At 41.1% G+C, this 21,925-nt stretch overlaps 4 protein-coding genes across 6 annotated transcripts in view; all 4 read right to left on the bottom strand.

Annotated features, from left to right (window-relative positions):
- Positions 1–21,925, bottom strand: part of LOC146683951 (homeobox protein Hox-C4a) — a 43,749-nt gene that overhangs the window by 10,983 nt on the left and 10,841 nt on the right. For 2 of the 3 annotated variants that reach the window (XM_085442852.1, XM_085442849.1), the window contains exon 1: positions 11,777–12,429. The exons of the other annotated variant lie outside the window; for it this stretch is intronic. The gene's annotated coding sequence lies outside the window, so the exon portion shown is untranslated. Of the gene's footprint in view, positions 1–11,776; positions 12,430–21,925 lie in introns of those variants that run through there. 3 annotated transcript variants of the gene reach the window in all.
- Positions 591–3,606, bottom strand: hoxc5a (homeobox C5a). Its single transcript, XM_085443398.1, has 2 exons — positions 2,904–3,606; positions 591–1,655 (listed from the first exon to the last, which is right to left on the bottom strand). Exons 1-2 carry the CDS (start codon positions 3,376–3,378, stop codon positions 1,447–1,449), a joined length of 684 nt encoding a protein of 227 aa, XP_085299524.1. The 5' UTR covers positions 3,379–3,606; the 3' UTR covers positions 591–1,446.
- On the bottom strand, positions 4,348–6,717 carry hoxc6a (homeobox C6a). Its single transcript, XM_085443343.1, has 2 exons — positions 5,977–6,717; positions 4,348–5,503 (listed from the first exon to the last, which is right to left on the bottom strand). Exons 1-2 carry the CDS (start codon positions 6,371–6,373, stop codon positions 5,196–5,198), a joined length of 705 nt encoding a protein of 234 aa, XP_085299469.1. The 5' UTR covers positions 6,374–6,717; the 3' UTR covers positions 4,348–5,195.
- Positions 15,451–19,145, bottom strand: hoxc8a (homeobox C8a). The gene is made up of 2 exons (XM_085444296.1): positions 18,387–19,145; positions 15,451–17,035 (listed from the first exon to the last, which is right to left on the bottom strand). The coding sequence occupies exons 1-2, from the start codon at positions 18,820–18,822 to the stop codon at positions 16,719–16,721; spliced, it is 753 nt and encodes a 250-aa protein (XP_085300422.1). The 5' UTR covers positions 18,823–19,145; the 3' UTR covers positions 15,451–16,718.

A 21,925-nucleotide genomic window follows, 5' to 3' on the forward strand; every position in this document is an offset into this window, starting at 1 on the left:
GTTGATTTTTATTTTCTTTAAGTAGTGCTAGACAGAATTACCTCATAACCTTGGGCTATTCTGCGTCACGCCACTTCTTCTACTAAAACTGCCGCTACATTCAACAATGGCGTGATTTTATGTCCGCTATGCTACAGCGCTACCACATAGCGATGTTTTAACAGCAGTGTAATGATAGCAGGATTAAAGAGCAAGGCGACATGACAAAAGTAGCCATATGGCCTCAGCGGTGATGACGCGCCAGTGTGCGGTCACAGGAAACCAAAGTTTTGCATCCACGTTGTGTCGTGGGTGAGTGTTATCACAGGCAAGTGCGTCCCTTCCTTCCCTGACAAAACAGGAAACGGAGTGTGCGTGTGGTGGAGTGCTGGAGAAGGGGGCAATAAAGTTTTATGGGGGCCTTAGACTTCCGAGCGCGTTTGTGAGTCAATGAAAATCTGTTGATTTCGTGGCTCAAATGGGACAACGCATTTATAAATGGCTTTGATAGTGAACTGAATTCCGCCAGCCAACCCTCGAAATGTGTTTTAAATAATAATAATAATAATAATAATAATAATAAATAATAATAAACGTGCATGCTGACAGCAGGGAATTCCCTTACTTTTAATGAGTCTTTATTGGTTACAATCAACGAACAGGCCATCTATCAGTTATTGTAGGCCCAGTGTTAATCAGGCACCTTAAGTTTACAAAGGAGGGAAGAGAAATTGTTCCATTGCACATTACAACATTATCACAAACAGCCACTGAATTGTACATAATGATTCAAGAGTCACAAGAATATGACAGACAACAGGGATGGTGTCTTCACACGAAATCCACTCACGAGGACATTGCTTATTGAACACACATTCAACAGCATCCTAAATGCAACATGTCACAGAGTAAATTTCAAAGAAAAAGAAAAAAATGGAGAGAAGTAGTATTTGTAAGACAACTTAACTGTTGCTAAGGATTTTCAGATAAGTCAGAATTAGTATTTATTTTGACTTTATTTGATTCACTGACCCCTTTGATGCATGGTGATATAAAGATGGGAGCTATTCAGGTTACCTCTCGCTTACATAATTTAAAAACATTTTATTTTTTTTCTTCTTTTAGTGTTTGTGTGCACCTTTTCAGTGTACTGCAGACCAAAGCTTTGCAGCGGGACGGTTCCAGCTAACCCTCGACCCCCTGTTCCTCTCGTGCAGTAAAGTGAGGCTATCATCGCATGGGCAGCAAATTAATTTAGAAATGTAAACCGATTGATCAAAGTGAGCGATATTCAATACATTAGGTCCCAAACTGCAGCAAGTGACACATAATTGGTGATGAAGCACACAGAGCGGTGTCGTGATGTCATTGCTCCTAGCAGTTCATCCGAAGGTCAGGCGGCACTCCAGCATTGTGCAGTGAGGGGCTGAAAACGTGCTGCATGCACCGCGTTCGCTGATGCCATTTTTACTCCTTCACTTTGATTTTTGAGTCCTTCTTCCACTTCATTCGTCTGTTCTGGAACCAGATTTTGATCTGCCTCTCGTTTAGACACAGAGTGTGGGCGATCTCTATGCGCCTGCGGCGGCTCAGGTACCGGTTGAAGTGAAACTCTTTCTCCAGCTCCAGAGTCTGATAGCGGGTGTAACTGGTCCTGGACCGCTTACCCTCCGATTCTGAAGTGGTATTAAAATAAGTTAGCTTTCAGCAGCATTAGAGTGGAAAAAAATAAGTGGAATATAAATAATAGGCTAATAATATCATTACATTCATTACTATTACATGTTATTACAAAGCCTGGATACCCATAAGCACTACAAGCAAGGATCCATTAATTTAAATCCCCTTCAACCCCCATTTAAAAGATCAAAAATCTTTATATAACCTAATTTTAACCTGATATTACTTACTGTGGACTTGTGCAATAAAAATTTATGTTCATGCAGATAAGGATGGTTAACTAGACCCTTAATATAAATATGCTCAGTGCAGGGGAAGAGGGCCCACTTAATCCTTTCACAGCAAAACATAAAAAATACAAAATATTACTTAATGCATCTTATCATGATTTAATGCTTAGAAGTTGATAACTAAAAATATGTGGGCCTCTCGATAAAACCCTGGCCTCGGTTTAATAACGATGCACTGGAGTAGGATGTTGTGGGGGAGAAGCAGATATGTAAACTATAAAAAAAAAAAGAGGGGGGCGGGGGGGGGAGAAAAAGTGGGTTGAAGAAAGTGATGTTTTCCAGATACTTTTTTCAGATTTCCGTGGGTACATGCGTGCAAAGCAACAGAGCTGTGCTTTTGGAAAAAATAAAATAATTTCAACAACCCTGCAGTGTGTTTCTAGATATTTGCATATGGAGGCTCATAATAAAAACAGCATCTTTTGCAGCAAATGTGCTCCCTGTACGTCTCGCTGCCTCAACAGTACGCCAGTGGTTTGAAGGCATAGAGAAGAAGCATGCCTATTCAGATCTTTTAGAGGTGAAAAGTTCATGATTGGGTCAGGGCATTGGTGTTTGACAGAGTTCAATTTAAGGCTAAAGCTCCTCTCTCACAGTGTGTGTGCTGATGCAAAACACATAGCTAGACCAAGTCTATAAACGAAGCATGGCAAAAACTAATACTTAATGCTGCATTTGTAATATTATTCCATAGTTTTATCGCATTTTTGTTCTCTTATCCAATTATGCCACCATAAATCACAGCGCAGATCACATCTTCACCGTAACAGAGCAGGTTTACGAGCAATGGATGCCTTTGTCATAAAATTTATGACCGCGAGTTTTTATTATTTCCTGCGTTTGGCCTATAAAACTCAAGAGGGACACTGGAACGGGCAAAAAGAAGTGTTGTAGCGTTAAGGGTGAATAAGGGAAAGCATCTTAGCTGCACTTTAGAAAATATGCAAACTTTACCGTGGCTCATGTGCAGTTTTGTCATCCATGGATAAATCTGTGGTCGCTGCTCACTATCCTCAGGCTGGTTCACGTTTGTGTTTCGTTTCACGGACTGCGTGTTATCCGCGTTTCTGTCGCTCTCCTGGCTCATGTTGCCGCCGGATTTTGCGCTTCTCTCCGGGTCTCTGCCAGCCCCACGTCCGAGCAGCTTACTGCTGCCGTAGCTGAGCCCGCTGGCGTCCACAGACGAGCTACTGGAGACCATGGTTATTTGTGGTCCTGACGGGAGTGGAATATCCGTATTGCCACGCAGGCTAGTTTTCATCTCCTCCCGTTGAACAGAGGTCGTGGGGACGGGACAAGAGAATATCCCGTTCACATTAACACCCTCATAATGGCTGGACACGCGCCCAGATAGATCGAAACTAAACATAGTGTTAGGAGAACTTGTCTCGCTTGTTTGCCTGAGACTGGAGCTGTCAACAGAGCTCATTTCAAACTACCACCGACACTTTCTTTTTAAACTAGACAGGGCTGCGGGCTACACGTTGCGGGTATTTCCTTGTTTTTGTTGATCATTGCTTTTCTTTGTTGCCGCTTTTGGAAAATTCACAGCTGTCTGCCCTAAAAAATAATCCAGGATTTATAGGTGGAGTAGGCTTTGGTATCTTTTTTTAATTCTTGATCCGACGTGGGCTGCCCAAATATGGGGTATTTGTACGGGATCACGTGCGCATGTTGGCCAGTCATAAATTGGCTTTGATACTCAATGGGGATATTGATGAATAGGAGAAACGTGTCCGGTAAACTTTGAGCTGTTGGTTGTTGAGGACCAGGCAGGGATCTTTAGCGCAAAAAGGGCAGGACAGTAAGACAAGAGCGTCATCTGGTGTCTGGTATGGGGCAAGACGGTCAAGACCGGTCAGCTCTGTGCCCTGGACCGGCTGCCAGTCCACCATCACCAATAATAATAATAATAATAATAATAATAATAATAATAATAATAATAATAATAATAATAATAATAATAAAAAGCTAGGTTAAAATATATCTACGCGGATGGACTTGAAACGTGAACGTTGTTGGGAGTTTATATTACTACAGCTACGGGGATGTTATCGTGTTTAACAGTAGCTTAACAGTAGCTAATTCCTGTGCCATACCAATATCGGCGTCGAACAAACAGGTCTCATGTTTTGGAGAAACAAAAATTGCTTAAAAATATATGTTTAACGTCAAATCCTCCCTTTCTTGCCTACACAGCCTCCGGACCAAACAGGCCACGACAAAAAAATCTTTAAAATTTAAAGAAAAGCATAAGAAGAAAGAAATAGCAAACTTTCACAGTCCACGTTTAGGAAATCTCTTCGTATTTTTATTACGTATTTAAGGGATCTGTCTTCATCTGACTCATGAAACAGACAAGACAAAGGTGAAAGTTTTACAAACATTTTATTCCGTGATACACAGTTATGACAAAACATTAATGTTTGACTCTCAAACAAAGGTGAAGAATTACTAGTGTACAAATCTATCTCACGAGGAAGCATGTTGTGTCAAATGGTCAATGATCTTATGTTATGCAGCGTCTACCAAAGCGGCTAAATGCACATTACGTTTCCACGGGATTTACGTTATATACCGTTACTTTTATCATGTACAGACATTATGGTTTTTGTTTGTTTGTGTGTGTTTGCGCGCGCGTGTGTGTGTGTGCGTGTGTCTGTGCGTGTCTGTGTGTGCATGTGTGTGTTCGGACTGGAGACTACTACTTTTAGTTTGATGCAGGGCCCATTTTCCTGCGGACGATTCAAGTAATAGATTACATTGTGATCAAGTGTCCGCCCGCTCTTTTGCCTCCATGGAATGTGCATGTACAGTAATGAGTTTAGTCAGATCAACACTGTATTATAGTGAGGTGATCAAAGAGTTTCACAGTGATGGATGGGGTGTGTGAGAGGGGGGTAGGTAAATATACAGATTTCCTGGCATAGGAAGATAGGTAGAAATTAATACTTCTTTTTATTTCCACAATACAAGTGTGATATTTGCAATAAAAAACAAAACAAAAACAAAAAACCCTCAGTTCTCCACACAACACAGCGGCCAAACTGTGGCTGAAATAATTTTGGATTTCTAAGGATCAACACTCCTGTGGTCCAACACGAAATAAAATTGGTGAGAGCTGCGTGGTAGCAATCATGCGGTGAAGTCGCTCTCGAGTCCATGTAGATTTTTAGGTAGTTATGTTGGTTTGTAATGGTCATCGTGTGGTTTTTTATAATTTTTTATTATTATTATTATTTTGAGCTATTCTTTCTTCTTGTCTTCATCCTTCCCTTCTTCCATTGCGCCATTGCGTTCCTGCTCTTGAGACGCTCCTGTCTGTTCAGTTCCTGTCACCGTGGAGGTCAGGTTGCTCTCTTTCTTCCATTTCATGCGTCGGTTCTGAAACCAGATTTTGATCTGCCGCTCTGTTAAACAAAGCGCATTCGCGATCTCGATGCGTCTGCGCCTGGTCAGGTAGCGATTGAAATGAAATTCCTTCTCCAGCTCAAGCGTTTGGTAACGAGAGTATATTTGTCGTCCTCTGCGTCTGTCTGTCCCGTAGCCGACTCCTGCTGGGAGACAAAGTAAAGTCACTCATTTAAGCGTTAACAGCGCGAAGTCACGTTTGGATTTCAAATAAAACGTGCCTCTGCCTGGAGTCTGTTCATACTTGGAGGCAACTGAGCATAAGTTGGTTATTTTTTTTTGCCTCGTTGTTAGATTCATAATTGCAATCTAAATCCACAGAGAAAAATAAACGCATTTTAACTGGAAGGGGAAAATATATCTCAAAGGATATCTTTGCTGTATTATCTAAAATTATTAAAGCTTCTTAAGTAGTCTCTCTATCTCACTCTACTGATTATGGCTACTATATCATTCTTAAAATGAAAGCTGTTTGTTTGCACATGTTAAGGCCCATCTACAAGTCGAGGGGATACAGTAATGTTTTATGGGGCCATAAAAAGTAACTTGCTCTCTTGGTAAGACATATCGTAAAACTGGCCCATTTCCTTAATTTATTTGTCGTAGTAAAACTCACCGCCGTGTGAGTTCATTCGCTGCATCCACGGGTAGATCGGGATGTTACTTTTCTGCTCCTGAGCTGCTGCTCTTCCTTGATCCAGACTGTACTCTTGAGCAATGTGGCTTTGTGTATTGAGTCCCATATTTGTTTGTCTGCAGCTGGGAAGCACGTCCTTGTCTTGAAGAAACACGTTTGATCCATACTCATACTGTGCCCTGCCAGACCCAAACACCACATTATCTTGAGGAGAGTAGAAAGGTGCATATATCCGATTCTGGGTCACAGCGGCACCGTACGACGAAAAATGTCTAACTGTGTCATAGGTGGTGGAGTTTAGGGGTACGTTAGGCAAAACATCTTGACCACCGGATAAATGGCAGGAGAGCGACGGGTTCGCGAAATAAGAATTCATACCTTGCTTGTAACCCTCTCTCCAACTCTCCCCACTTCTTTATCGGTCTCTTTTCAATCTCCTTCTCAGTAAATCTCTGTGTCAACCAACCACACCTTTCTCCAAGGTCTTCTTTTTTTCCTCGACTTTCTGCCTCTGTAACTGGACGTGAGCTACTTTGAGGATTCAATATTATTAATTTCCAATCTCCGGTTAAGACGCACAAACCCGAGTGTTATAGCCGAGGCTTGGCTCGGTGAGAGACAATATGACAATGTCAGCTGACCATTCTCAACCAATTGAGAGGCAGGAGTTGAGGAGAAACTGTAGCTTTTAGCTCAGAGCTTGAACATTACGGCTAAATGTCGATAAACACAACGTAGACTTGGAGTGGCACACTATACAGCTTGGCTGAGTGAGAAGTTTTTGGCTTGAAGTTTATGAGCATGTGTCGTTTAAGCAGAAAGCAAGATGGAAAGCGTGGCCAATGTCATTCAGGACAGAGACCACATTCAGAGGAAGGAAGGAGATGGAGAATTCTAATGAAAAACACGTGAAATATTATACAAAATGCCTATTAAATAGTGACCGATAGAAAAAATAACACGGATATTAAAGCTGTTTACTAATGCAAAGCCATGAACTGTCATACTAAGTTTTCGTGTGAGTGATCTTGTGTGCGCATGTGTGTGTCCTATACCCAGTTTTAATCCATAATACAACATACACTGCTGTTTATCTCAGCCATATCAACAACTTTCCAATTTCCATGCTTTTGCAGTGACCTGGGGGAGGGTGTCGGCGGTAAGAATGCGTTTATGGTCTCTCTTCTGTGAGGGCAATAAAACAAGTGACGTTCCCCAGCTCACCAACAACTATCTCTGCAGCAAAGCCTTGAAACACAGGCAGCAATCTCTCCCGCTAAGAATCAAAAAAGCACTGCACAGCGTGTGGAGGCAAAGCAAAGACAAAATCGCGTGCAGGACAGGTATGGCACAGAAAGGGGAAAAAAGAATGAAAAAAATGCTCCTGTGAAGATGACTTCTGCCACCATCTTGAAAAAAGAATCCAATCAGTTGTGCGATCGTGCAAACCTGCTCATCAATGCTCACTGCTATTTCTCAGGTATAGTCTGTTCAAACTCACAACAAAGAACACTTTACTTCAAATTAATTAAGCAAAAAAATGTAATAGGCAACATGTTAAAATGCTTATGCAGATGTTCCAGTCTCTTTTTTCTCTCTCTCCTTGTGATCGTGCTTTGACATTCCTGTGACACACACAGAGGAAACGGGAACCGATTATTATCTCAGCACCAAATGATGGGTTTGGAAATTACTTTAGAGGCGTTTTGTAGAATTCTAGAAAAACTTGATCACGTGTTTTGACCTAAACGAGCTGCCTCCAAAATCTGCATTAGACGAGATCGCAGTGCGCTAATTTTCATTTTCATTTTAGAAAAACTTTTCAGATGAATTAAAACTAAAACGCCACACGTGCTTTCGAAGTAGTTTTCCAAATTAATGTGGCCGGTTTTTGTTTTGTTTTTTAATTTACTTTGTTTAAAAAATTTTTTTAAACAAGCCGCATCAGATAGCAATATAATAATAATAACAACAACAATCAATAACGCTATTGAAAAAGTCTGTTAAACGCAGCCCCACTGGCTGCAACAGCCTATTGGTTCACCTCATTGATTTCTTCAATGGAGTGAATTCGTGCAGCCTAAACGTGCAACAGTGTTTGGTCTGTTGTTTGGGATCCTGAATAGCCCATAAAAGAGACAAGAACAAAGAGAAGGAAGTAGCTGGTGCAGTAAAAGTTTCCCTTCAACTATTTGTGACCATATGTGACATCCGCGTCGCACAGATTTGAGGCAAATAAAGCGCAAAAGTTGGAGCCTGCAGTTTTCCTAAATTTCCGTCCTGGGACTGTTCTTTTTCCCCTCTTCTTTTTGATATCCAGAAACGAAATCACTTGATGACGGAGGTTAAACCAACACTTATAGCAGGAGTAAACTACTCGGGGTCCCAGTTTGTTTAGTGAACTTCTACCCTTCAGTGTGGTGTAATTTCAAAGGAGACCAAATTGTTGCAAACATTAAAAAAGTCAGTTCCCCCACTTTGACTGGAACTTGAATCCCACCAAAGTAAATATGAACAAAACGCAAATAAAATTGAAGTTTGTGATATTATATTTTTAGTCAATCCGCCCTCATGGTGGCAGAAACGGAATGTGCAATAGATTTGTGAAAGCTTTCCTTTGTTTCACCATTTCTGCTGTCGTCACCAAGTAGTCGGCATAATTTATTCCACACTGCAAAGTGTTTCAGATTAACACAATTTTCAGCAATCTCTATTCCATCAAAATCCACTCGAATTATTTGAGTTCTCAACCACAGATTTTCCTTATTGTTATTTACAGACACACACACACACACACACACACACACACACACACACACACACACACACACACACACACACACACACACACACACACACACACACGAAGAACAGAGCGGTCTGTAAACTTTGGGTTGTAAATAAAAGCTGAACAGTAAAGCCAATGTGTGGACTGGAGAGACTGGAATGCAGGAGAGCTTGTGTCAGAGTGCAGAATTAGAAAGGTCATTCTTTCCCTTGTGTTTTAGTGTTTTATTGCGGCCCGTGAGGCAAATTACACGCACGGCATTTGATGCAGGGAGGAGAGGAACCGTTTGGTGCGCGTTTCCACAATTTTTAAAAGAACATTATGTCCAGCGACGAATGCGTGAACCAGGAAAAGTAAAAATATAAAATACTATCAATACCCTAACATCCTGTTTCTAACCATGGGAATTAATAAAGATCATTCATAATTAATTCCTCAGTGTTATATGCCCTGAATTTGTAGTTTTATATGGTGATGCGCAACCAAGGCATAAACTAAGCTATTATTATTATTATTATTATTATTATTATTATTATTATTATTATTATTATTATTATTATTATTACTGGTTGAATTCTTACGCTTTGATGTGTTCTTGTGCTGAAGGCCTAACTTTGATAGCCCGCGCTCTGCAGCACAACATGGCCCATCAACATCTACGGTTGCTTCTATTTTTTTCTTAAACACAGCTTTCAATATCCAACATCACAACATCACTCAGCATTAGTTATACGGGACCCTTAAAATTTCTACATTATCGGCCATGATTAAAAACGCAGCAAGAGGGGCAAAGTCTGGTCATCCTCTGATGCTTTTTCCTCTCCCCCGCTTCTAACCTTACTAATAAGGAGTAATTCACATACTAACAATGTAAAGCCCTCTATAAGCACTTTACCATCGCTGGCTAGCCCAATTAATGTCCGGAAGTGTTCGACTTTATGCTCGTTAAGCACTCAGGAAGCTGTTGCCCAATGAGCGCATGTTGATCCACACATCATAAATTATGGCCATTAGTAGGCAAAATTTTGGTCCTGTCGGGATTTGTAAGTGAGGTTCTAAATGTGGTGATGCGGACAGATTCATGACTTCATGGAGTTTAATGCGAGCCTATCTCTGGGTTTAAAAAACACTGCAGGGCAAAACAATGGGCTGTGGTTTTCCCTTATTATTTCAACCAAGATTTACCTAACAACTCAAATGGCATCTATTAAATGGGCCCTCTTTCGCTCTCTCCCTCTGTCTTTCTCTCTCTCTTCTGCAGGCATAGTGCTGGGCAGCAGCGGACACGATCCATTGCAACAGCAATGTTTCATAAGGGAAAAACAAACAACGTGTTTAACAGTAGGTTATAAGAATTTAAAGGCTTTCACAACGAGGCTTTGCCAATAATTGTATTTTACAAGATTGAAACGCTGGACTGCTGAGACAGAAACAGATCACGTCGCTTTATTACATAAAAAATATTTAGTCTCTACACAGAGAAGAGAGGACAATTCCTCAAGCTAAGCTTTGATGAAACAACATCGCCAAACTTCAAATGCACAGCCTGCAGTCTCCCACACACACACACACACACACACACACACACACACACACACACACACACACACACACACACACAGTGTTATTTAAGATGTCTTTGGATACTTGTGCAATGGATACACTTCGTATATATTTTGTCTTACACTGATACTCCAATTCATTATCCTTCTGTTTTTTACTGAGGCTTTCGTGGTTTCTGTCTCTCCCACACAAACACACACACGCACACACTTGACGAGTTTAAACCTCATTCTGTGCTTTTTTTCATATGAAGTCCAGAATAACGTAAAATAATTGATCTGGATTTATTTTAATCAATACATTTATTTAATTGTTTTAGTATTTTTAGACGTGTTTGAAAGAAATTTGGGGAAGTGAAATGTATATGATGCAATGTCCCACCATTCATGCACAATATGCTATAAACAATGCACTGTATACACTCATTCTGTCTCACTTATGACGACACATTTGCTACTGTTAAATGTCCACTGCTGTTGCTCTTGGTGTTGTTGATATTGTGCATATTTGATACAATTTTGAACTTATTACTTACTCGTCCTATTTTATTTTTTTTCCCGGTGGTGTAAATAAAATGAAATGTTAACTCTCACGAATGTCGTGGCGTGCTTATGTGACAAAGCAATATCTTCTACAAATCACTTCATCTCATCATGCTAAAACGAAAACAATAAAACAGACGAATCTCATTCTCCAAAGTGACAACAACAAATCAGAAACACTCCTCGGTGTCAGGTCGAGCAGTTACTCGCTGGCAGCAGTGTATCAGCTGACATCCGCAGTGAACCGCCGCCGAAAACCAGCAGCCATAAACATCAAGCCTCAACACCCGCCCACCTCCACATATAACGCCTCTTGTCGCTAGGGGGCACTGCCGGGAGACACCAGTGTGTCACTGTGTACATACTGTGAGCCTATGTGTTTCTCGTGTGTGCGTGTGACATAGGGATGTGTGAAATTGCTTATAGATGTTATGCAGGCTTCTGGCAGAAACTGGGTTAAACGTGTGGCAGCAGATGTGAAAACAAACCATAATTAGAGAACATCAGCCAGAAATTAATATCATTCGTCACTGCCTGGTGAGAAGGGCCTATGTGAGTGATGAGAAAGTTTACTATCACAAGGCAATCAATTACATCGGGTTGGCACAGCGCCTTTAAAAATACACACTGGATGTAGGCTGAAGCAGCCACTACCCACACAGGTGCTGCCACATCAGCCAGAAAGAAATAATGACAACCGCCCCGGGCTTCAGCACCCTCCCAGGCTACAGGTCAGGTCACAACTACACTGAATAGACACCTTCAGTTCTCATGATCTCACACGTTCATAATTTTCACAATCATCTCAACGCCACAAGGACCAGCCGATTGAGAAACAGATCATTAAACAGTTAAGAAAAGCAGCTAGTAAAGTGTATAATCTTACCCCCAGCAGGCTCTCCACAATTTCGAGCGTCACTGTGGTCCAACAAAGCAGCTGAAGGGTCACGATGGCGAGTGGGATATATCAACACAACGCACATCTCCTCTGTGCTGCTGGCTGTGTTCACATTCCGGCGATAAGCAGCTTATGGAGACAGGGTGTCTGCCGGGAAAAGTCTTTTCTAGCAGGCTTTCTTCTTCCATTTGCTGTCCCAGTGGTTTTATTGCCTCCGGTGGGGGAATAAACGCAGGCAGCGGCTGGTAGAGGCGGTGACTGTCCCGAAGATCTCACTGTCAGGAAGTCGGGGATCGGGTGAATAACACGCGCGGCAGTGCCAAGATGACTGTGCAGCATTTTTTTTTCTTTAAATATTACAATAAAGGGAAATAATATGTTTCTACGCCCCAGCTTAGTCTGCTGCTGATACAGGGGAAGGACCAGAGAATAGACAACAGCATAAAGTTCATGTTCATAGCGCCTGTGCCACGTGGCTCGCTTCAGCCAATGGCAGAAAGGATTCAGTCGTAAACTTTTATTACTCAGCTGTAAATTTCTCCTTTTAACAACCAGGAATGTTTGCACCCATCTTGTCTTTCCTCTCTTTTTTCTTCTTCTTTTTTTCGATTGAACAAAACTAAACCACCAATAATATAATACATGACAGCGAAATTCCCCATATGTCACATATCAGACATGTGTCAAAATATGACAGTTCCCCTGGTGGATGAGCTCTATGCCAAGATGTCCCCCAGACAAGTTGGGAACGTGGAAATAAAAGTGTGTGAGTGCGAAGGCGAGGTAGGGGAGTAAGAAAAGGACAGAAAGCGACGGAGACGCAACTAATTAAACTTCAATTAGGCTAAACTCTACTTCCATATAAGGGCCTGTGCTTCTCATACGGAAGCAAACAGATGTCAGGATAGTCTGCACCTCACATCCAATATCAAATACGCAGACACACCAGGTGCAAGCATAATATCAAAAATTATGCCTGCTGCAAGTCATTTGTAACAAAATATACATTTTAAAAAGCAGTTGAGATTTGAGCTGGAAAAGAGAACACTCTGTTATGAAAAGAAATATACATACACTGCAAATGTTGTGCAAACCTTTAACGAAAGCTAACATCAGCACACGCAGAAAGAAAACAAAATATCTAATCGCTGCGCGTAAAATTCCTCACGCATAAAAAGTTAGGAGGTTAGGTGTTTTTTTCTTGACCTTCAGCAAATATACTGTATCCTAATACTTGCGTAATAACAGAGAGACACGGATCAAGATGAGAACAACAGCAGACGTATTATTTAATTTAACACTAACACGCAGCTTTGTATCTCGTAAATCCTTTTACAGGAAGTCCTCTGGCTTCGCCTTGAAATAATCACCTGATGTGTCGTTTGATGGCGAGTAAAGCGCATTCTCTACAAGCTAAATAACTAACAAAATTTCCCTCACTTACTAGTTTGAGTGGTGCATCTTGTCCTTGCAGGCCGTCATCGCCACACGGAGCTGAGGCACACAAAAGATGCAGGCCGAGCCGCGTCTTTACCACCGCCAATAAAGTTTACAGCAGGTACACTTAACTTTATTGGTAATGTCAACCCTCTGTTAAAACTACACACACACACACACACACACACACACACACACACACACACACACACACACACACACACAGAGAGAGAGAGAGAGAGAGAGCGAGAGAGAGAGAGAGAGAGAGAGAAACACACACACACATTCACACAAAGGGGTAATACGGGATGCTGGATAGCTGTGACTAAGGGACACTTCCGGAAATTTTCTAGAGACAAAGCGCACGTAAACAGAGAAATAAACACCCTGAATTAAAAGGTTGCGCTTTGGCGCAACACTGTTTGATCCGAGAGAGAGAAAAAGTCACTGTTAGGGGGAAAGCCATAAAAAGAGGAGACGTGAAAGACTCCGACATCTTTTGGTCTCAGTCTGGATTGAGATGAAATGGGAATGTTTGATTGAAAAATAAGTTTCCAGTTAATGTGGATAAGTTTGCGTTTTTGCGAATAATGTTCACATAAAAAGCCTTGAACACTGCTTTCGTTCTGTCTTCCTTCGTTAGGCTGTGTTATGTTGTTACCCTTCAACACTATTTATTTATATTTATTAATTCATTTTGTTCAAATAAAAGAGGTCTGAAGCACAACAAGAGGTTAGTTCGTTTTTTGTTTTTTCCTTTTCTTTACAAAAGAATTCTTAGATGAGGATAATTTTCCAATTACGAGTGTGGGCTTAAATATAAATAGTTTCAATCGCACATTTCAATATGGACACTTTTTAACTACACATTATAAAATCCCCTAACACTTACTCCTTGGCATTGCATTTGTGTCCACAATGTTCCATATATGCACTGAAGCTTATTTGAACCGTTTACAAGTGAGCAAATAAAAAGCAACAGACTTTGAATAATTTAGCTGCCTAACGCTGAAATTCGGCAGCTAAATTATTCAAGTCCCGGGTCATGTTATGGTGTATTTACTACTATTATTTACTTTGAAATTACGTCTAATATTGCATTAAACTTGCAATAAATGCATTTTTTAAAGAAACAATATGTTGAAAATCATTCTGTTCTCAATTTGAAAAATTCAGATCCGGTTAAAAAAAGGGGGGTGAGGGGGGAATCAAACCGAGAGAAGGGTGAGGTCGAATTTCATGTTTTGAAAAAGAGGGTTCAAATTTCTGTTGAGGGCTAATATGATAGAGCAAGTACTGGTATTTTACCCCGTTAACAGCACGTTCAGAGACCCACATTGGTGTACCGTTTGATATTTATCGCAGTTTAGTCCTACTTGAGTGTGTTACTCAGATTTCACGTTGTCTGTTCACGTCCTCTGTCTGTTACAACCCGTCATCATGAAAACCAGCTGGACTGCCGAAGAGAGATGTTACCTGTTACCTGCACTTGGCCTCCCCCGTTCGCTTTGATTTCAGCGCTCTGGTGCTTTTCCGGCGGATTGTCTGGACACAAGATTCACGCAACACCTTGCAAATGTATGGCCTCTGACAGATAAAGCCTCCCTCAAGCTCTGCCATTACTTTGTTTGATTATTAACATAGCACGTCAAATGTTTGCTCATCTCATCTCTCAAACAGCAATCAGTCATCCCGAGATTCATTAAGGAAAGCTTCGTGTCCTCCCCGAAGAGAGGAAGTTTCTTATTAAGAGGATGAATCAAATACGACTCAGGCTTTGGAGAGTAGGCCTGCTGTGAATGGGATTCGCTGTCTTTCCTTAAAAGGTAAAGGGATACATCCGCAAACGCGTGTCTGGCGCTTTTTTAATCGAACTGTTCTGAAAGTTTAAATTGGGAAAACTTTATTTAGGAGGCTTCTGCACTATCTTCCCTCCTGCCGAAGCACTTTTTGGATGCACAGGCTGAAAATCGAGGCATCATCAAATCATCAGTTTTGAATTATTCAGGGGGCTTTTCTGTTGCACGTTATCTACTTACTGTTGTCCGTGCATGAAAACAGGGGTTCATATTGAACTCTTTACAGTGTGTAAAAAAGAAAATACTACCCTGCATATTTTCACTTCACCTATGTCTGCATGCATTTGTTTTGTGTACACGGAGAAAGGGTGGTGATGATGTTTGTTCTAACAACAGAGTGCACAGTCTTAATAAAACCAGAAATGATAGTGAGCCATCTTGTTTATTCGTGATTTTACATCAACAATGGCGGGGACACACAATTCCGTCTTTCACAGGAGAAACACCAGAAAACGAGCATATTGTTAACATCAATATATAACAAGACGTACATAAAGATTATATTCAGTGCAAAACAACTACGCTATGTCACCAGCACATTAAAATAAAAATTCCCTTACTTTAAAATCGTTGTAATTGTAGCTGTTGTTATCATACACAGTACATGTGCGTTATAGGCAGTTTTAGTTGTTGGGGAAATAGCTTGCGATCAAATCAGAGCGATGCCATAAATGTGGAACTGTAAATTCTGCAAAGGCAAAGCTCTGAGTTTTTAGGTAGTGCTGTGGTACAATCTCAAAAGTGTTTACTTGGCTTTGAGCTAAGTGTCTTCCCAAGACTCGCAAATTGTCTTCAACAAGTGTATACTGTTTGTTGGGTAAATGCTACATACATAACTTAATAATATAAGGTCGATATAGAACACTTTAAAATTAAAACCATATGAAATCTCTATATTCAGAAATCTCTATTGCAATTTCCCCAGGTTTAGGTAGCATCAAAGGATTCCAAACGATTGCATTTCCCTGGTAATCCTAGAGAAAGATGTCTGAGGAGCTAATGGCTGTCACATGAAAACGAGTAAAACAGTAACAGTAACAATTATAATAATAAAACTTGTGGTTTATACAGAGGCTGCTAGCCAATGCAACTGTTGCGATGATGTTTTAACACTTACTACTAAGTTATAGGCCTACATTTTTTTTACAATTTCAGAAAGGCTACTTTGAAGTGATGTCTTTTTTTTATGTAGGCTATAATCTATTTACAACACAGGTCGGCGTTGGTCATGTTTTGATCTTATTTGGCTACGTTTTTGATACAATTATTATTAAAAGCAAATTTGTAAAAAATAGCTAAGCCATTTTCCATCCAACATGCGTTTTAATTTACCCTCCCTTATTTTTTTAAAACAATGGCCAGAGTTCTATGGAGAAAAAAAAAACGCTACAAGCGTTTGTAGCTTCTACAGAAAAATCCAAATGGTAATGCGCATCATGTTAGGATAAACGAAAGAATGGAGAATTTTGTCTATTTATGACAGCAATATTGGTGGGATTCCTGATCCCTCTTGACAAAATAGAAGGGTGGTCATAAAGTTGACGCTCTCTGCCTCCTTGTGACTCTTCGTCTGTTTATGGGACCTCTCCTTTTTTCCTCTTTTTCACCCATATAACCATAAAAGGACCATAAAATCACTCCTTGGTCTCTTCTTTCTCTTCCGCTTCTTTCTCTTCTGCCTCTTCCCCTTCACCGTCCTCGTTCCCCTCTTCTTCGGCCTCGGCTTCGGCCTCTCCTCTTTGACCCGGAAACTTGTCTTTGTTGTTCTCTTTTTTCCACTTCATCCTTCTGTTCTGAAACCAAATTTTCACCTGTCGCTCGGTGAGGCTCAGGGCGTGAGACACCTCGATCCTTCTCTTACGGGTCAGGTAAGGGTTGAACAGAAACTCCTTCTCCAGTTCAAGAGTTTGGTAGCGACTGTAGGTTTGCCTCCCATTCCGTCTTCCTGGGGCTTGAAATATGAAATAAAGCCAGAGGTTAACAGGGCTCACCACGATCTCCCCATAAAGACATTCAGATGGCTGATAATTCTTTCTGAATTTACTCATTTCCTCTGCACAATCACTAACCCATTTCAGCTCTCACACATGCCAGATCACACTCAATGAAAAGAAAGAGCGAGTAGATGTCTTCTTGCAGTGTTAAGCTGGGTAAGTTAGATTTTCCATTAGCAGGAACATATATCAGTGTACACACAGACCACCCACAATAGAGTCCGTAGTTTGCTTGGGATCTGCAAATAAATGTCTTCAAAGTAATAATAATTTACACACATGTCTGCTTCATTTACAGTTCATTCTGCAGGTCTGATGCAACTTTACAACCACATCCCCCAAGAGTTAGTGGAGTAGGATATAGTATTATTACTTTGAAGTTCAATTTTTAATCTGTACACGAAGGTAAAATTGCTCTACATCCCCCATCAATTTAATGATGTTAAAACTCTACGAACAAAATCTATATACTCCTCCATGTCAGATTGGGAGGGGTGTTTACAGAAACTACACTGTTTCCTCTTGCAGCAGAGCCCATATAAACTTGACTGACATTTTCATTCATACTCATACAGGAGGACAATAACTAGGTAGGTAAAAGTATGAGAAGACAGAGATAAAGTTGGGGACGATATTGGGATGCATGTCTCTGAGCAGAAATGAAAAATGAAGCGCACACCTGTGTGGAGCTAAAGTAGCCTTATAGCCTGGACAGAGAGATCCATGAATGGAAGGGGTAATATCTACAAAGCCCTTATGATTATGGCTGTATGTGTCTGAGCCTACAGTGGGCCTGTGGGTCAAATTACCCCCAAAACTCTAAAACCCGGATTCTGGATAATCGTGGTATGTTGTGTTTTAGCTAACCCCCCTGTCACTCTGCATGCTGCTAGTGTGCATGGTATTATCGTATTTTAGACTACGACTTATCCATCCATTCTCATAGCTCTATTAGAGTTTGTGAAATATCTTATGTGAACGATAATTGACTTCAAAGAGCGTGTCATGTGGCTGTAATCAGCAATTCAGCGTTTAAAGGCACTTTGGAAAGCAACCATTCAGCCCTGTATGGGCATGTGCTGCAGAGTAACAGCAGCCTGCACTTCAGGTTCTATGTGCCCCATCATGTTCTCTGACTTATTTCGTTTTATAGTTTAGAGACATACTCTTGTACACCCTATGTATTTAGCACACATGCACAATCACACACACATACACACACACACGCACAGACAGGCGGATACACAGTGACACGCGCGCACTACACGGCAACACTGAAAGAATAGGAAAAATTTGTATGATTCTGACCGTGGGGTCTCATCCAAGGAAACATAAGACTGGGAGAGGAGTTTTGATTTAAGTGGCCTTGTCCTTCTCCGGGGTTAGAGCTGCTCGACGATTTACAGTCTGGGTATTGCGCTAGGCTTGCGTCTTGTTGGGTACCATAAAGCGTTTGCCTTGGAAGGGCTTCATATCCATAAAATTTCGTTGCGTCTCCGTGGCAAGCCAAAGCGCAGGGGTTTTGCTGGTATCCGGGGTTGGAGATCCCCGTGGTCCCGTGGTGAAAAAAGTCCTGCACATGATGGGATGGGTGCTGAAAGCCCGGTGCGGCTGCTCCGGGTCCGTAAACTAGCGTGTGGCTGCGGGCAACGCTTTGTGGAAACCTGCAGTCGTAGTAAGTTGGCTCCAGTGACTCGCTGCCTTTGTATTTAGAAAAAAGAGGGTTAACAAAATAGGAGCTCATGTTTAGTTAGCATCAAGCAGACGGGCTCTCTCGCAGCAGAATATCTCCTTTAGGATGATGGCAGCCTTTTGTTTAGGGTCCCAACTCGCACAGCGCACACAAGCAGACAAACCGGAACTAGGAGAAACGCTGCCCCTTTGGACAATCTACGGCAGCTCACTCTCTCTGAGCCGTTCCTCTCATCGGATTTCTCCTCGCAGTCGTGAGTGGGTTTTTTTTCCAGGTTTTGCAGTCTCAAACCCGGCTCATGGCATGTGCTTTGGATGTGTGTTAGCTAAGGTTACAGCTGGCTCGCTCGACCGGCACAGTCACAGGCGCTGCTCTTTTCTTTCTTTTTCCTTTTTTTAGATTCCCACCCAACCACCCCCACCACAGGCTCCCTCACCCTCCTCCAACCTCACCCCCCCACCCCCCCCACCCCTTCATCTTTCCATGACCGGTCAGACGTGGGCCCTGCGTATATCCACCTTGAGAAAGGCTTCACTAATCATAACCAACAATCTAAGAGGCTGTAAATATGATCAATGTTAAGTTTATCACACAAAAAAACCTTTCTAACAAGCTGAACAATTCAGTTGTGAAATGGTTACGATATAAAGACGATGAAGCATGATACATTTCCTGTGTAGTCTGAATTTATAGTTTTGCTTCTTTGTATGGGGGTTATGAGCAGGGAGGATTTCCCCTCTTTCTAAGCGGATTAAGCTGCTGTGATGAGGTATTTTTATTTTTTATTTTTTTTCTATCTAGCCCTGAAGGTTATATACAAGTTCCCAGAAAACAGTTGGCCTTTCTTGGGCTCCATTGGGTCGGGATGATATTTGGGAGTTTATCAACAGCATTAAAACGGTATTAAAAATAAAAACAACACAGATTCGGAGCTATTCAGTCCCCCGAGCAAAACACCGAATTGAAGACAAAACATTCCTCGATGCAAAACCGTGTAGAGGCCAAGGCGACAGATTTCCGCCAGGCGCTCCAAAGCACCGATGCACGCAAATATAAACACGACCTATGAATGCTATAGGTGCCATTTACTGACCCCGTAAAACCGACGAGGATGGGCAGTAAATCTCACACGGGGGAGTTCATAAAATTTAACATTGAATGTTTAGGTGCAATCAACTCGCACGATTCCCAGCTCAGTACTCGCGTGGTCTCTATGCCTGTGTGGGTTTTTGTGGGGTTACTGACGGTTTCTACACATCATCGTAAAATATGAAAGGCGCACTGGACGAATTTATAGACCTTTCACACTCTATAAATATGCAGATTGCTAATCACTTGTTGGAGAATTTGAATTGTTGGTACAGACGTTACAACCGACACGGACTGAGGACTAAAATGGTACAGGTAGCCCTTTCTTTACTGGACATATTATTATTATCATTATTATTATTATCATTATTATTGTTATTATTATTGTTATTATTATTATTGATGCAGCGGTTTATGCTTTTGCTGCTTTTGTTATCGATGTGTTGCTTTGTTGCCATTCATTTATTGCACTGATTTTATGTTACAGATGCAACTGTTTAAAAACTGCTAATAAAGGAGTCTCTGGCTGAATGTGATTTTCGGCTCTTTATTAATTGTGGATTTTTTAAATACTTTTTTAAATAAAGTGTCTCAGTCTGGTTTGAATTTACAGCTTGAAAAGCAGAGGCAGCAAATATAAAAAACACACAGATTATGCATTATTATGTATTATGCTTAATTAAGTTTTTGTAAAAGGCTATGAACATGTACTGCATGTATATTGCAGATATGATTTTGCGTTTTTAGAATTGAGCACACAACTACCACCCACAAAACAGCCGTATTAACTCATGAATCCACAGACAATGAAAGAAGCTACAAAAAAAACGAGTGAATAACAAAAGCATAATCTTTTTTTCTGAAGTGAAAAAAAGATTACTATATTTGCACAGATTGTTTGGCCAGCACAACAACCAGCTGGCTGCATTCCGGATTGCTGTTCTGTGGCCTATTACACAAAATGTGGTTGGTGGCCATATCTGTCATTTTGTCATCGATAGGTTACTCTTCACTCTTCAGCCAAACCACAGAGCTGTAAAAAAGCTCTTCAACGCAGACACACTCCTCAAAACGTGGACATACAGCGTCATCTAGTGTCGAAATGTGTCATTAAACCTGAATAACTCCACCAATCAGCGACAACTGCTATGTGGCCAGAAAGGGTTGAATGTATAGAGGATGTGTGCACCCTGTATTTTTCTTTAAATAAAGTTAAAGCAGTTAATTACCGTGGAATCTATAAAACACGCGCCTTCTGTCTTCGTCTTGCTTGTCTGTAGACTTGAAATAGTTGCTGTGCTGTCGTTTCCTGTCGTGGCAGCTGATCACTTTTATACAAGAGATAATAGCGCTCTGCAGCACTCACATTTATGCACAATGGTTATTGACTTTTCCCATCTAATTGTAGACTAATAGACGACTCATATGATGAAGTGCAGGGGGTTTTGCGGCTGGCCCAGTCAGGCAAAAGTCCCCAGAACAGTGCGCATGCTTCTCCTTTGAACGAGTCCACCACCAGCGTCCATTAAAACCATAAAGTAATTTAGCCCAGACGTCTAGCCAGTTAGTCGAGTTTGCTTTGTTGGTCTGCATTTGAGACAAACAGCCGAGCTCCAACAGGGGCTGTAAAACTGGCATTTTTGTCCAAGCAGAGCGGAAATGCACTGGATTGGGCTTTGAAATTACAGCATCCTGCCCGTATTGTTTGCCACCACAAAAAGGCAATTTAGGTCTATCCCAGGAAACAAATGCGAGACATGGGAAACTGTCTCTCGCTTAAAACGAAACTTTTCAAATCTGGTCTCAGATTTTCTGATCGCCAATGAGCCTGGCAATGCAATTAACATTTAGTTAGAAATTGTGTTTAATTGGTGGTTAATGGCTTTTTTAGTACTCTTTCGGAAACTGCACAAATGTGGTTGATGGGCTACTTTCAACTCATATAGGGCATTGACCTAATAAAGAAATAAATATGGTAAAAACCTCGTGCATTCATCTCTGTCCCTATAAGAATATTATATGAACAATTTAAAAAGGATCGCCTATTTTAAGCCAGCATTTAAAA

This window comes from Copadichromis virginalis, linkage group LG20, assembly GCF_057382275.1.
Source record: "Copadichromis virginalis isolate Kocher_CV1m ecotype Utaka linkage group LG20, C_Virginalis_male_GT1.1, whole genome shotgun sequence".
NCBI lineage: Eukaryota > Metazoa > Chordata > Actinopteri > Cichliformes > Cichlidae > Copadichromis > Copadichromis virginalis.

Coding starts and splice junctions, on each gene's coding strand:
- hoxc6a (XM_085443343.1), bottom strand. CDS start 6,373: ATGAATTCTTATTTCGCGAACCCGTCGCTCTCCTGCCATTTATCCGGT. Junction 5,504..5,976: donor GCGAATGAACTCACACGGCG/GTGAGTTTTACT, acceptor GTCTCCCAGCAG/GAGTCGGCTACGGGACAGAC.
- hoxc5a (XM_085443398.1), bottom strand. CDS start 3,378: ATGAGCTCTGTTGACAGCTCCAGTCTCAGGCAAACAAGCGAGACAAGT. Junction 1,656..2,903: donor AAAACTGCACATGAGCCACG/GTAAAGTTTGCA, acceptor ATACCACTTCAG/AATCGGAGGGTAAGCGGTCC.
- hoxc8a (XM_085444296.1), bottom strand. CDS start 18,822: ATGAGCTCCTATTTTGTTAACCCTCTTTTTTCTAAATACAAAGGCAGC. Junction 17,036..18,386: donor TCCTTGGATGAGACCCCACG/GTCAGAATCATA, acceptor TCATATTTCAAG/CCCCAGGAAGACGGAATGGG.